This window comes from Macrosteles quadrilineatus, unplaced genomic scaffold (assembly GCF_028750875.1).
Source record: "Macrosteles quadrilineatus isolate MER2022 unplaced genomic scaffold, UCM_ALF_1.0 Scaffold_10__1_contigs__length_6754688, whole genome shotgun sequence".
Classification (NCBI taxonomy): Eukaryota; Metazoa; Arthropoda; class Insecta; order Hemiptera; family Cicadellidae; genus Macrosteles; species Macrosteles quadrilineatus.
Window position 1 is genome coordinate 3,728,475 of NW_026542603.1, and position 15,314 is coordinate 3,743,788.

General features: G+C 41.2%; 1 protein-coding gene across 1 annotated transcript in view; it reads right to left on the reverse strand.

Moving 5' to 3' along the window:
• The window catches only part of LOC129004656 (KAT8 regulatory NSL complex subunit 3-like), a 47,255-nt gene that overhangs the window by 27,096 nt on the left and 4,845 nt on the right, over window positions 1–15,314 (reverse strand). Inside the window, exons 2-5 of the mRNA XM_054433209.1 lie at window positions 15,196–15,268; window positions 11,146–11,276; window positions 3,317–3,472; window positions 1,437–1,698 (exon numbers count right to left, since the gene is read on the reverse strand). Of these exons, the coding sequence (XP_054289184.1) occupies window positions 1,437–1,698; window positions 3,317–3,472; window positions 11,146–11,276; window positions 15,196–15,264 (618 nt within the window). The 5' untranslated portion in view covers window positions 15,265–15,268. The remainder of the gene's footprint in view (window positions 1–1,436; window positions 1,699–3,316; window positions 3,473–11,145; window positions 11,277–15,195; window positions 15,269–15,314) is intronic.

The following is a 15,314-nucleotide window of genomic DNA, read 5'->3' on the forward strand; positions in this document are numbered from 1 at the left end:
ACCAATGAAAAGCACCGTAAACGTTGGGTTGATACTCCCCTTCTTAGGGTTAGCAAGCTTACTCTGTTTAGGCCTTCCAAAAAGGTTGCCTCTGACCTCTTGAGACTAGACAGGTGAAGAATTAAATTAACGGTGGAACTGATAACTGGCCATGGGCAATTCAGAAAACATTTACAACGGATGGTCCTACTGTATTAGATGGTGAACCGATCTGTAGGTATTGCGATAGGTCAGAGGAGACAGCCGATCACCTGCTCTATGACTGTGATAAGCTCTCTGATGCTAAAAGGATAACTTTAGCATTGGCCATTTTGTAAGAGGTAGACATCTTCCCGAGGAGGAACTAATAGGAAGACTACAGGCTTTCATCGGATGCCTTAAATTGTAAGGTCTATCAATGAAACTTGGATGAAGTGCTTTATGGTCTTGGCCTGCCCCTGTTAGATAAGACAAGATAAGCTAGAATTCTTAATGAACACGTAACATTCATTAGACGCTTAGCATGTTAGGTAATTTTGTGGTACCGGATTATTGAAAATGCCGGATTTCTTGAACTAGCTAAATAATCACAACATTTTAGAGCGTCAAAAATTAATCGTTGGTTGACGGGCCATTATTCAGTGTATTATTGTGCTTTCTCTTTTTTAGTAGAGGTATTGAAAGCTAAAATTTTAAAAAAGTGAAAAAGGCCCTTGAGCAGTTTAGAGAAAAACTGGAGCTGTACTGTTTGCTCCCAACTCGGCCAAACATGCTAAAATACCTTAAAAAATCATACTAAAAATTGTTTTGAACCTTAGTCAGTTATTAAAAGAGCCAGACCATCGGATGCTGGATTAGCAAGCATTTAACGAACCCTTGTGCCTTAATTCAGACACTCCCTTTTTTATGTAGGTAGTGCTAAATTTATAGGTACTCATGACTATAAAACGATATGTAAAAAACAATATCATCATTCATTTAGATTCTATGTAAGTTAATATAAACGACCCACCCAAACTTTTCATCAAGGTTAAAACTACAAAAAAATTAAAAAAATAATTGGTATCATTTGGTTCCCATAAAACTTTCCATGGACGTTCTAAGTTTCAGTTATCAAAAATATCTTCTAATCTCATAACTTTAATGTGACCCTGCTTTCTTGATGTAATACGTTTTGATTATGTGACTAATATGGCAAAATAAAAAATATTATGTCATTTTAAGAATGAGAATGACAAGGCTGCACATTCATCTCCACAGGTTTACTTCATCTCTAATCCTGAATATAAGTCATAGTATATTATTTCAATAAATAACATAAAATTAGATTTTCATTCCTAAATCTAATTTGTTGTGTCAACCTCTGCAGAATGTTTCTGTGAAAATAACCCCTATAAAAACGCCTCTGGAGTAAACAAGAAAAAAAAGACTCAACATGATCAAGGAGCAGTTGATACCTGTAAGGCGTCCAAGTACGACACTAGATAATCTGTCGGGAGGTAGTCCATGAGGACGTTATGAAGCCACTGAGTGTACTTGATGTTCCACGCGACTGAGGCCAGAGTCTGTCTGAGTCGCCTGGCCGTCTTGTCCACTGCAGTGCGTCGACACACAGGCTCGTTGACATCACCTTCGCAGGCCAGCCTGGCCAGGCGATCGTTGTGTAACAGTCTGATCACACGGTTGAACAGCCGAGCTTGCATGTTGGACCAATTTATCCTGGAAAAATTAATAAACTAGCAAAACTATCTTATTTGTGATAAGATTATGATAAGAAAGCATAGACACAGCACCGTCCTTAGGGTGGAGCAACCGCTCCAGGCCTTGCGCCAGGGGCCTCGCCCGGTGAGGCCTTACTATCGCTAAAAATAAGTTAAAGTTTTGGAATGAATATAATAAAATAAAGGACAGACAGATATGTGTGCCTGATTTATCATGAATTATTTAAATTATCGTATTGACTTAATAAAAACCTAATAACAAACTTTAAACAAAAGAATACAAAACATCGTTTGACAGCGTCGGTGACGGAACCCGAGCCTTGCGGCAGCCGCCCCGGTGAGTGTGAGTGAGTTGTACTTTACTCTTACTCACTGGCGCACCAACACCATTCAACACCATGGCACCACCGATGAACCTGACATATGGTGGGCGAAGGTAGGGGGGAGATTGTGTCACGTGATCACCTTCCTAACTCCTCCCACCAGGCCAGTCAATGTAAACAAATGCACCTGAACGTAACCTTTATAGTACCATTAGTTTAATGGTATCTTTCTTGTGAGTAATGAGTTTTATATGAGCATTTAAAAAGTGACGGGACGACAAACCACAGTGAAGAGAAGTGTTAATTTTTTTATCAATAATTGTAAAGAACTTTGTGGGCAATATTTATGATATCCACTTTGGAATTTGAACGATAATATGTGCAATTAGCAATAATATTCACGCCCATTTTCAGAGTGTAAAAGATTCATTTTTTTACCATACTGCTTAAAATGACAGGGGGTGGGGTGAGAGCTTGTCTTTATGGTTTAAGTTAGTGATGTAAAATTCCTTCGATTTTAAATCAATGAAATTCCCGGGGAATAAAGGAAATATTCTCAAAATTCATAATTTTACTATAAAAAACCTTATGTTCCATTAAAACAGAAAGTTAGTGTTTAGCATTAACGAAAAATGAAACAAGTTTCAAGGACATGGTAAGTAAAGAATTTAATGATGTTCCATATCTAGACCTTTTTAAACATATTATGAAAACCATCATCTTACTGTAAAACAGCAGGCCAGGACCCACAAGTAGGCTACATGGAAAGACTCTTACTACTGAAGAATAAGCTAACAGCTCCAAAAATTCCATGTGTTATGTGTTTATTTGTGTTTTTCATCTATTTCAATTAGTTAGGTAAGCCTGCTGTTAATCCTTTCCAATAAGAATTTATTTTTTATTAGAGAGGAAATTGAAACTATAAGTACGGTAGGGATACACTGATCCCAATTTTTTTTTTTTAATTTTCAGATTATTTATTACTTTCCGGTATGAGATTACATATAATTAGGGATCTTTATGGGACACAATTTTTTCCAACCCTCAGCACCGCCACATCGCAAGTGACAATGATGACGCCTCCCTGAGTGCGGTTTGACAGGGGCGATGACAACTTCTCCTGCGGAGATTTTCTCCATGGGGCCACCAATGGTTGAATCATTATTTACGATTTTGAAACTTCAAGGTTCAATGGAGAATTTCACACACTTTTTATGGTCACATAACCTTATGCAAAGTTTGCCCTTTTCAATGTTTTTATGGCCGGTAGCAACCTTACATCTATGTACATACTTTGGTATCTGGTCCTCCCACTCAGGATTGAACTGTCCCTGGTGTTGTGATGTCACATGTCTCTCAGTCTCCTGCATCACATTGATAGCCTTGTCCTGGTCATACGGTGGATCCAACGGCGCAGTCACTGACTCTACATCTACATCTTCAACCAAGCTGCAACAATAATAACGTTAATTTGTACTATACTGTAAATATTTATTTACCTACAACAGTTTTTTTATTTATTTAAAGTAGTCGTTTCAGTTCAGTTTCAGTTTCAGTTCTTAGAATTGAAAAGTTTCTCACAACAGCATTGATTAAACTTTCATAACAGCATAGTTTTACTCTTGAGGAACACGGGTAACGGACCAATGAGGTTCAAGGATTGAGAGAGAAGAAGTAAAATTGTAATGATTTGAACTTCAACTAATCAGCTATTCAGGCCAATTTAATTCTTGAGTGGTGCAATAATTAGTGTTTGGTACAATTTTTTGTTGCATCACTAAATAAACGAAAACATAACCTCTCTTAGAAGTTTTAAAGAGTAGTGATTTTTAGTAATTAAAGTACTGTCGTTGTAGGGGGTTAAGGGAGTGCGGTAGTTCCTCGGACAGCCAAGGCTGCATGGACATCTGCAACTGAGGAACTATTTCACTCCCAGGGGCATCATAATGGTGCTCAAGACCGTCCGAGAAGGTCAGCACAAAAAATGAAGTGCAGGCCTGTGTAGTCCGATGACTGCACCGTTCATGTCGTGGCCCCTGTCACGCTGATCTCGGCGGATCTAGGCTGGAGTCCCGAAAGACTCCCTGGTGTGGGGCAGCAGCATCACCAGAACTGGGTGTTCGTAACTGGCCTAAGACGAGGCTTGCTTCTCTGAGAACAGGACGCTCACCCAGACGTTCGGGTATAGCAGGAGCTATGCCTGAGCACTGCGGGCCCTGGGCTAAGGTGGAATGCGACCCGTGCTGAGAGTCTCGTGGCACTGGGGGCCTAAATCAAGAGTGTCTCAAACGGAGCCTGCTGGGCACCAGGGGAAACCCAGCAGTATGTACCCCTTACCTCTCTAATCGGGGGGGGGGGGGGGGGGGTCACTGGAGAGGTGGACTGCAGAAACCCGGTACTCGTGGGACAAACATGGAGACAAAAACGGCGGAAGCCAAAAAAACAAACAATTCAGAGGCAGAAATGACTCAACAAACACAGGCATCAGTGCCTCAAAACGCAGGGGTAGCAACTTCTCAAACAGCAGAGGTCCTTATGGCACCTCCAATAGAGGAAGCTCCCCAAACTACTGAAAGATCAGAGCTCAACCAAGAGATCGATGGAACTCAGGGTGAGCTAATGGTCACAAACTCCGAGGAAGAACAACTCCTGGATGAAACCAGCGGTGATGACAAAGAAATCACCGAGAAAGCCAAGAAACTCAAGCTGCGGGACAGAATTCCAAAAATGGGAGGAGCCCGCCAAAAAAGATACAGATGGTACAGGAAACAGGGCCACTCCATAGAAGAGGCAGCAGAACTGAGCCTGGAGATTAGACCTCAAAACGAGGGCAAGAACCAAGGGACAAGCAAAAGGCCTAGATCAAAAAATACTACGCCGGAGGTCCCAAACCCGAACAAGAAGGCAAGAGGAGGAGAGGTGTTGGCAGAGGCTGGAACCCCGCATCAGAGGGTTCAACATCAACCTTCCAAGCTCTCCTTTAAACAGGCAGCAGAGGGGGTCAGAATTGGCGTAATACACACCAACTTCCCTGAAGTTATGCTCACAAATGAAGAGATGGAAGCTGTCCAGGACAAAATACTGCAGCTAATCTGGAACGGAGAAGACCATGAGGTCTTTCCCGGCTTTAATAGCCAACACAGGAGGCAAGGGTACCTAGTACTGGTCTGTAAGGATGAGAACACCGCAAGGTGGATCAAGTCCAAAGAAGAACAGCTAGGTGACTCTCTCCGTGTGATTCCCGAAGGAGATATTCCGAAGACCAAGGTGGCATTGGCTTTCTTCCCAAACAGCAACCAGCTCAAAACAGAAGAAATCCTACTGTGGCTGGAAAAACAAAACGAAGGGCTAAAAGCCACAAGCTGGGGAGCCCTCAACAGAATTGTGGACGGGACCACAGTCCAACTCTTCTTGGCGGTGGATCCACGCACAGGGGCAAAACTAGAGAAGGAAGGACCGATAACGGCCTACTTCAGGATGGGAATGGTAACGCTGAAGCTGAAGGGCAGAAGAACAGGAGGGACTGAGGACAAAAATCCTACAGTCAAAGATCCACCTGCAGCTGCCCTAGGTGCAGCACCTCCAGACCAAGAAATTCTGGAAACAGAGGTTTCATCAAAGGAGGAGGAGGTGAAGGGACCAGTTGGCACCACACCACCCAACTCCACTGAGGCCAAAGAAAAAGAGAAGGAGAAGGAGATGAGTAGAGGAAGTGATAACACAAGAGCGGGCAGCTCTCATCACTTCCCCATATTCCGGAAAACCAGACCAGAGAAGAGGGAGGAGAGGTGGAAGGGTCCCTCAGTAAGGTCTGAGAAAAGCCCGAGAAGACCAGAAAAAGGGGATTCAGGGTATCGTCCTCGAGGTGGGAGAGGAGGACATCACTCCCCCGAGAGGAGGAGGAGGAGAGACCATAGGAATTAAATTCCTACAAGCAAATCTCCAGCACAACAAAGTAGCCACAGCACTCCTGAGTCGGAGATTTGCCATACAAGGGCTGGATATTGCCCTCATCCAAGAACCCTGGGTCGCAAGGGGATCGATCAGAGGACTCCCAACTCTGGTGGGTAAATTAATATATGAGAGATCAGATGTAAGGCCTAGAGCCTGCATACTGGTCTCTCCAAATGTAAGATGTTTTACAGTTCCAGAGTTCATCAATAGAGACCTAGTCACTGTCTCGGTGGACCTGATCACCGCCAACGGGTGCCAAAAGGCCTTAGTGGCCTCGGCATACTTCCCGAATCCAGGGGACACCTGCCCCCCAAAGGCAGTGGAACACCTGGTGCAATATGCGCGCAGCAAAGGGATGCCTCTAATCCTAGGCTGTGACGCCAACGCTCATCACATCATCTGGGGGAGCACCGACACCAATGAAAGAGGTAAGGATCTCCTAGAGTACATATTTAAGGTTGACTTAGAAATAGAGAATCGGGGTAACAAACCTACCTTTATCAATAGGATAAGACAGGAAGTCCTAGATTTAACACTATCAACCAACCTTAAGAACCATGAAATTAGAGGATGGCATGTCTCTGAGGAGGCCTCACTGTCGGACCACACACACATTCGATTCGAGGTAGAGGCTAACCTGGAGAGGTGTTTATCCTACAGAGTCCCCAAACAAAACAATTGGAAGGGATACAGAGAATCCCTACAAATGGAGTTGGAAGGAACAATGGTACATACCAGAACAGTAGAAGGCTTAGAAGAGCTAGCGGAGTCTGTTGAAACCGCAATACAAAAAGCCTTTGAGGTAAACTGCCCCCTCAGATCCAAAAGGGTGTCGAGAGACGTACCTTGGTGGAATGAGAAGCTGAGCAGAATGAGATCAAAACTCAGGAAACTCTTCAATGCTACACGGAGGACAGGCGATCGTGACGCCTACCCGAGGGCCTTGACGGAGTACAATCTGGAAATCAAAAAGTCCAAAAGAAGGACTTGGAGGCTTTTCTGTGAAAGGCTGTCCAGCCTACCAGAAACAGCCAGACTCCAGAAAGCACTACAAAGTGAACAATCCAACCCTTTGGGCGCAGTAATGGCAAATGATGGCCATCTCACGACCAACATGGACGACACTCTAAAGGAGATGCTAAGAGTACACTTCCCGGAGAGCTGTCCCTTAGGGGAAGGAGCTAATTGGCCACGCCTAGGGAAGTCTCCTAGGGAGGTGGCGCTGGCCAGAAGGGTGTCGGGAAAGATATTCAAACCAGAGGTTGTGAAATGGGCAGTAAACTCTTTCAGCCCTTTCAAATCTTCTGGGATAGATGGCATATTCCCTGCTCTCTTGCAAGAAGGCATGGAGGACCTAGTGGACCTCCTTGTTGCATTGTACAGGGGCAGTTATGTACTTGGACACATCCCAACTTGTTGGAGAAGAGCCAGAGTGGTGTTCCTACGGAAGAAAGGAAAAGAACCAACTCAGCCTAAATCCTACAGACCAATATGTTTAACCTCATTCATGGTAAAGGCTATGGAGAAGATCATTAACAGGCACATGAGGGATGATATTCTCATGAACTCAAGCCTGAATGTGAACCAACATGCCTTTATGATGGGCAAATCGACTACAACAGCGCTTCATAGCCTGGTAGTGAGAATAGAAGACACACTAGATCACAAGGAAATCCTAGCAGGAGTCTTCATGGACATCCAAGGAGCCTTTGATAATGTGTCCTATCAGTCAATAGAGGAAGCACTGACAGACAGAGAAATTCCTCAAGAAATAGTGTGCTGGATAATGGCTCTGCTCCAAAGCAGAGAAATATCAGCCACGGTTGGAGACTCGTCGGTTATAGTCGAGGCCAGAAGAGGGTGTCCGCAAGGAGGAGTTTTATCTCCCCTGCTATGGACACTTGTGGTTGATGGCCTGCTGAGAGAAGCTGAACAAACAGGCATTGACCTACAGGCATTTGCAGATGATCTAGTGCTGACCGTGAGAGGGAATCACAAAGGTACCATTGAGGACCTTACCCAGCGGGCGGTAGACTACATCGACAATTGGTGTAACACAAAGGGTTTGACAATCAACCCCACAAAAACTGAAATAGTGACCTTCACGAGAAAAAGGAGGACTAAAATCTCCCCACCCCAAATTAGGGGAATGAGGGTCAAGTCAGTCAAGGAGACTAAATATCTGGGTGTATACTTAGATCAGAAGTTGACTTGGAACAGGCACATAGATCATGTCATCGCCAAGGGAACAGGAGCCATGGGCGCCTGTAGAAGAACATTTGGCAAAAAATGGGGCCTCAACCCTAGACTGATCTGGTGGATATACGAAACTATAGTCAAACCTATGGTGGAATACGCAGCCCTGGTGTGGTGGCAGAAGGCAGAGCAAACTGGGGCAGCTGCAAAGCTGCAACAACTGCAAAGACTTGCTTGCACAGGGGTATGTGGCACAACAAGATCATGCCCGACAGTGGTGATGGAGTCAATTTTAGGCGCACTCCCACTCGGGCTGGATATAAAGAAAAGGGCAGCATTAACAGCCCTTAAGACTTGTAGTAAAGGAGAAATATCTTCTTTGAGAAGGACGGGTCACATGTCAATCCTAAGGGAACTCCCAAGTTTGGATATGGAAATGACGGTCTCAGATCTTATGATTAGGAAGTACGACTTTGATAAACCCTACCAAGTGGCCATTGGAGACAGAGGAGAATGGCAGAAGGTAAGGCCAGGCGCACACAGGCGATTTTGAGTTGCGCAACAGTTGCCCGACTAATCGGGGGACTGTTGCGCAACTCTCTCGGAGACTCTGAAGTCTAGCGACAGTTGAGCTGGAGTGCGCACACAGGCAACTTTTTAGTCGCGGATCTAGTCTTGAGACGTGTTGGAAATGCATTCGTTACAGCGTTCCGAATGGATTTCAATGATACAGCCGTAGTATGTGCTTTGTTGCTGAAGTTTCGCGCGCGAAAGAAAAAGAGAAGATACTGGGTTCATCCCATATATATAGTGAGCGACTTGTGAAAGGACAGAGTCAATGACTTTAAATATAGTCGGCCTCTTCTCAACTTCATCAATTAATTGTTCGACATCCTCACCACGCACACTCATACTTGCAATTTTCTAAAATCTTCACACAACAAGAGAGCAAACACTAGTGACAGTTCTGGCCACGAGTAGTTGAATTCCTGGGGTGAGACTGAGCGACACAGCAACTATTTAGTTGCATGTGTGCGCATCTACACTTGTTTCAATGGATACCAAACCTGGAGCGACAGTCCCGCAACAATTCAGTCGCAGAGCAGTCGCTGGCAAATTGGGTCCGGGAACATCGGTTGCAACAGTTGCGCGACTGTCCCCAGACTGTTTCCTTCGTGTGCGCACTCCAATTTAAAACAATGTTGAACATTTTAGTCGGGCAACTGTTGCGCGACTCAAAATCGCCTGTGTGCGCCTGGCCTAAGGGATAAAACAGGAAAGTCGGCGATGGTGTTTTACACAGACGGATCGCGGAGGGAGGGCAGGTCGGGACTTGGAGTGTATGGTATTGGAACCTACCTCTCAAAGGCCCTCGGTGAAACGCCGACTGTCTTCCAGGCGGAAGTCATGGCAATAGAGCATTGTGCGAGACTGCAGTTGGACAAAGGCCTGAAGAGGAGAGGGGTGCTTATCCTCTCAGACAGCCAAGCTGCTCTCAAAGCAATTGACGCCTGCGTGGTGGAATCTAAAGTTGTGCAGAGCTGCAGGAACACCCTCAAGGCCCTGAGCGAACATAACAGAATCCAACTTGCATGGATCCCAGGTCACGCTGGGCACGAAGGCAACGAAAGGGCTGACGTCCTGGCGGGCGAGGGGGCAAAATCCGAACTCATTGGGCCTGAACCATGCTGTGGAGTCCCAGTGAGCAAGGGCCGATCAAAAATCATAACCTGGGCAGAGGGACAACAAGAAAAGGTTTGGGAAAATACCCCAGGCCTGAGACAATCAAAGATGCTAATCAATCCTCTTAGTAAGGAATGGAGAAACATCTTCGACCTCCAAAAAGAAGAAATAAGCCTCCTGATAGGTCTACTTACAGGGCATGGCTATGTAAGGAAGTACCTTAAGACAATAGGACTTAGACAGACAGACCAGTGTAGATTCTGTCTCAACGAAACAGAATCAGCTGAGCACATATGGCTGGAATGTCCGGCGTTAGCCCATAAAAGGTTGAAACACCTAGGAAAGGCATTCCCGATGCCTACTGAAATAAGAGAAATGGGTGTGCACCAACTGATTGGCTTCGCAAGAAAACTTCGGTTAGGTGACTAAACAAAAAAGGGTGCTACAAAAGATCTTGTAGGTCGAGGTAGCAAGGGGTAAGAATACCCCAGCCCCATGAGAAAAAAAAAAAAAAAAAAAAAAAAAAAAACTGTCGTTGTAAAGTAGTGTATGCAACTCGCATAAATAGTGTTAACGACACTCGCCAAGGCTCTTAAATTTATACTTGTGTAGTTATCACTATCTTTACGCAATCCGCAATTGTGTAAACTACTATTGTTTTGCTTTGACACTTCTCCTAAATCTAAAATAGGCCCTTAAATACCAATTTTAAATGTTATTTTCATCAGGGATTCTGTAAATTGTCAATTTATACAAGCATATAGCTTGCCAAATACACATCGCTTAGTCAATTACATTTTGGCTCAATAGGTGTGATAGAGTTAGGAACTATGATAGTCTAAACAACATAAGGAACAAACAACAATGAATATATCCAACGACAACGAAATATGGATATATCATTTACCATAAAATTATTCTAACTCTGGATTGTTGTTTTAATTTTTTCCAACTAGGGAACTAGGGAACTGGGGAATGAATACCCCAAAGAAAGTACGCTTAAGAAGATCGCCAATGGACAACCACGAGGCTCTCGCCCGCTAGGTAGACCATAGTTGAGATGGAGAGACCAAGTCCAGAAGAACCTACGCAGAGTGGGGGCATCTCTTGACTTGGCGGCAGACCGGCAGCAGTGGAGGCAACTTGTTGGCGAGGCCAAAAACCTTCTTAGGTTTAAGTGGCCAAGGAGGTAAGGTAAGGTAAGGGAACACATTAAATCAACAATTTATTTTTGAACGGCATCTAGGCCTACAAAACCAAAATATTTCTTATACCGACATTTTACTTACTTTACATCATCTTCGTCAGTCGGATGTACAAATAGTGTTCTTAATGGTTTAGTGTATATGTATTCTGGCTTGCATAGAGGGCTTCTGGAGTAAAGAGGATCTGAATGGTTCTCTTCACGGTTGGTGGGAGCCTGTTAAACAATAAAATAGCACCAGTACAAAACAGTTTAGGCCTACATGGCAAACTCTTATTATGAAAAAATATTGTATTCTACCTACACAACTTAAATTACTTATTTTTTTCAAGTGAAGTTTTAATTACAGACATAAAACTGGTCTATGAAACTGATATCAAATTGTAAACATTTATAAGTTAAGTGAAATAGTGTAACCAATATAAAAGGCAAAGCCCTCACTGACTGACTGACTCACTCACTCATCACTAATTCTCCCACTTCCTATTTACCTAGGAGGCTGAAATTTGGTACACTGATTCTTTAGGCATTAAATAGGAAAACTAAGTTGTTTTTATTCTGATCGGACTCTCGGGCTCCGCCCCAGTGGCTCTGGAGTTTCCCATGTTAACCTTATGAATACTCATATTTAAATGGAATTAATGAATCTTAACAGCTGTTTCAATTAAACAAGTTGGTTCAGTTTTATGATGTGCAATAGCATTTAAGTTACAAGGATTACCAACAGGGTGCAGCACTATTGTTTTTTTTTTTTTAGTTTACAGCTAATTTGCAACCAAAAGGTGAGTGAGCGTAGCGAACGAACTTCAACCAGGACGTGATTGAGCCATGCGAACGAGCTCACTTATGAAGTAAAACGGGGCAAAGCCCGCGGGTACAGCTAGTAATATCTAAATAAAACAGTTCTAAACTAACCTAACCTATCTAACCAAACTTGCTGTCACATTTCAAATTTCAAGTTTTATTCTTCACAAGCATTTTCTGTCATCTAGCAGAGTTTTGAAATGGTACAGCAAGTTTGGTTATTTAAAACTTATGTAAGTTTTAAGAACAGTTTTATTTCTTAATCAATAGGCCTTTTAAGTTATTTTTGCCTAAAAAAGAAAAGTTTTCAATTTGTGATTTAAATGCGTTTGAAAGTTTGAAGATGTTAAAGCAGAAGGAATAAGTTATAGATCGTAAAGGAAAACAAAAGTATCAATATATACAGAACAACTATCGATAACAATGAATGTTCCCTTTAACAGGAAAGTAGATGATAGGCTACCATAGATAAAGCATACTCCTTAGTAGATTTCCCATCCCTATGGAATAGCTTTTATTGTTAGCTCTGTCCGGTGTACTGTAGATGTGGTGTTTTCTTTACACTGCGTTTATATTATTTTAGGGTTAGTTTCTCATGATTTGTGCCTAACTGTTTGGTTAGCTAGTGGACAAGTTATTGTTTATGATTATTGATTAGATATTTTTATTTGGCTACACGAGGTTGTAAATTACTGAAGTAGCAAGAAACGAATTGTAAACAAAACACGACTCTACAGTACACCGGACAGAACTGACAGTAACTTAAAATTGGCTTCAGCTCTTCCATAAGGATGGGAAATCTACTAAGGGAGTATGTTTAATCTATGGTAATACTGAACTTATACTACTTATGTTATATTGCTTTTTTTCCTTATCTACCAAAAGTAGACTATTTTAAGCACTTTACCATTGGCACTTATGGGGAAACAACTAGGCCTATATCATCTTGAAGATGCACTAGAAATCAATGATTTTTGGGGCTTGAAAATTTCCTAGTTTTTTACTTTTTATGTGTTTTTCTTATTATTTAACTTAGTCAATTTTAAACAATTTTTTGGCAAATGCCGTTTTTACCCAGAACATCAGGTTCCTTTGAAAATTAAAAAAAAATACTAAAAGTGCCAAAACATTACCCATTTTTGGGTACCTGTAAACCAAATTAAATATATAATAACCTAACTTAAACTTATACCTAACCTAACCTAACTTACCCTAAGCCAACCCAGGCCCGGTCTGGCTCCATTGGAGGCTAGATGTTGATTTGAGGCCCCCAGCCAGGAATAAAACAAGAACCATGGGGTGCTCTCGCGGCAACAATTAGTTAGCATATGTTTGCTGCATGCCGCAGGTGCATAAAAAGGGCCTAAGGTGGTTTTAAATGCTTAAAGGTTTTTGATAATTTTGATTAAATTAATAATTGCTAAATTTCCATAAATTAAAATCTATGTATTTATGAATCTAATTCCAAGGTATCATTCAATTTAAATTTGATATACAATTTGCTCGTATTTCTATTCACCTCTATAGCTGCCATAAAACTTAAAGGCCTATTCTTAAAACTGTTTCAAGTCTTCAATGTAAAAATAAGACCAAAACCTAGTTCGTGGAGTTTTTGCCATACATGGTAAAAAAGCATATCACGTACCACTTTTGAATTTTGAATACATCTATGAATGCATTTACTGTTTATCACACATTTTACTCCATAGTTGTACTTCAACAACAAAGACAAACAGAACTAATCAAAAGTATTTTAATTTAAATGTTGTAAGGCTTACAAAAAACTTCTGATGATTTCCGCCCGCCTGTTTGCGACTTCTCATTGTTAGCAGAATCGGAACTGAAACCAGCTAACCTGCTAACCATAAGTTCAAACAGTTTGACTTTAATTTGTTTTTATTTTGAAAGATTTCCTATCCATTTTTATTTTACTTGCGCCACTTGGGTGCACACGTTTCATTTTATAAACTGAACGATTCACGTGTTAGTAATCTTTTGTAACAATATGTCATATAATATGTCACCCACTATGTAGGAATGACTGGAAACAGTCGTCGGTGATGAAACTAGTCGTAACACTATACTCGAATAAAATCAGTTGTAGATAAACTGACGGATAGGAATTGGGAACAGTTTTTAGGGATGGTACATAAAATGTAATTGCATTTATTTTTGTTGTTTTCAAAATATAAAATTGCCAAGACACTGTGTTTTATATACTGATGATTTAGATTTTAATGCCTGTAGTAAAATCTGTTTTAAAAACCAGGTAACAAATAAATAGGAATATTTGTTATACTGAGTTAGAGACATTAGGCCTACTGAATAATTTAAATCTTGCAGTCATGTAATAAACTAAAAAAATTTAATTAATTGTAAATGTTGTCATTGTATTACGTTTTATACCAAAGTAACAAAATATTAATGCAAATGACAACAAACAATAGGAATCAAGCGGGAAAACTCCAATGTTTAAAGTAAAATTATATTCGATAATTTTCTTTGCAATGACTGAAACCACTGCACCGATTGAACGCCACCAGTTGTTGTTGTAGTGGAATTCACTCGGGTTTTCATTCGACTGAAAAGGTTAGGTTAGTATAGTTATTGACACATTTACCGGTCAAGTGTGCCAATTTTAGTGGATTTTTAATGCTTTCACAATTTTAAATTGTGTTTTTTAGGGTGAAATAAGTTAGGCCTAAGTAAGGTGTTTGCTGAAAAATTGGAAGGGGAAAAAAGTATTAGAAATGGCCTAAATAACTTAATGAGAAAATTACCATTTACTTAAAGTAAAAAGAAGTTGGATACAGTTTCTTAACTGGGCTATGCTAATACCGACTTGAAACTATCAATTCGATTAGTAAACCTTTATTTGATTTTTTCACTAGCCTATCCAGCAAGTTTGGCAGGCCTAAGTTAGGTTAGGTTATGGCAGTTTAAGTTTAATTGATATAGTAAAAATATTGATTATTAAACAATATTTTCAATCGATTTTAGCATATAGCCCAGCCCAGTTAAGAAACTGTAGGCCTACCCAAGAAGTTTTTAATGCATCTAAAATCACCGATTTCTATTATTTTTCTTGATTTTCAAACGACATTTTTAGGGTGAAATAGGCATTTCCCCCAAAAGTGCCAATGGTAAAAAGTGCTTAAAATAAGTTAGTCTAATTTAGGTAAGTTAGGCCTAGATAAGTAAAAAAATTCAATATAAGTAACGTAAGTAAGTTAGTTTCAGTGGTAGGTACCTACCAAAAAGGTACAAGCTTTTAAAGATTAAAAAATTTAACTTAAAGTTAGTTTTAGGCCTATAGCAGAAGAGTACTTACAGTATATCCATTTGCTCGGTGTAGATAAGCACTTAATCTGACAGGATCATCATCATCCAGGTAAGGCATGGCTCTAAAAAATACATGACATCCTAAGAATAATGCAAGACAACGTTTTG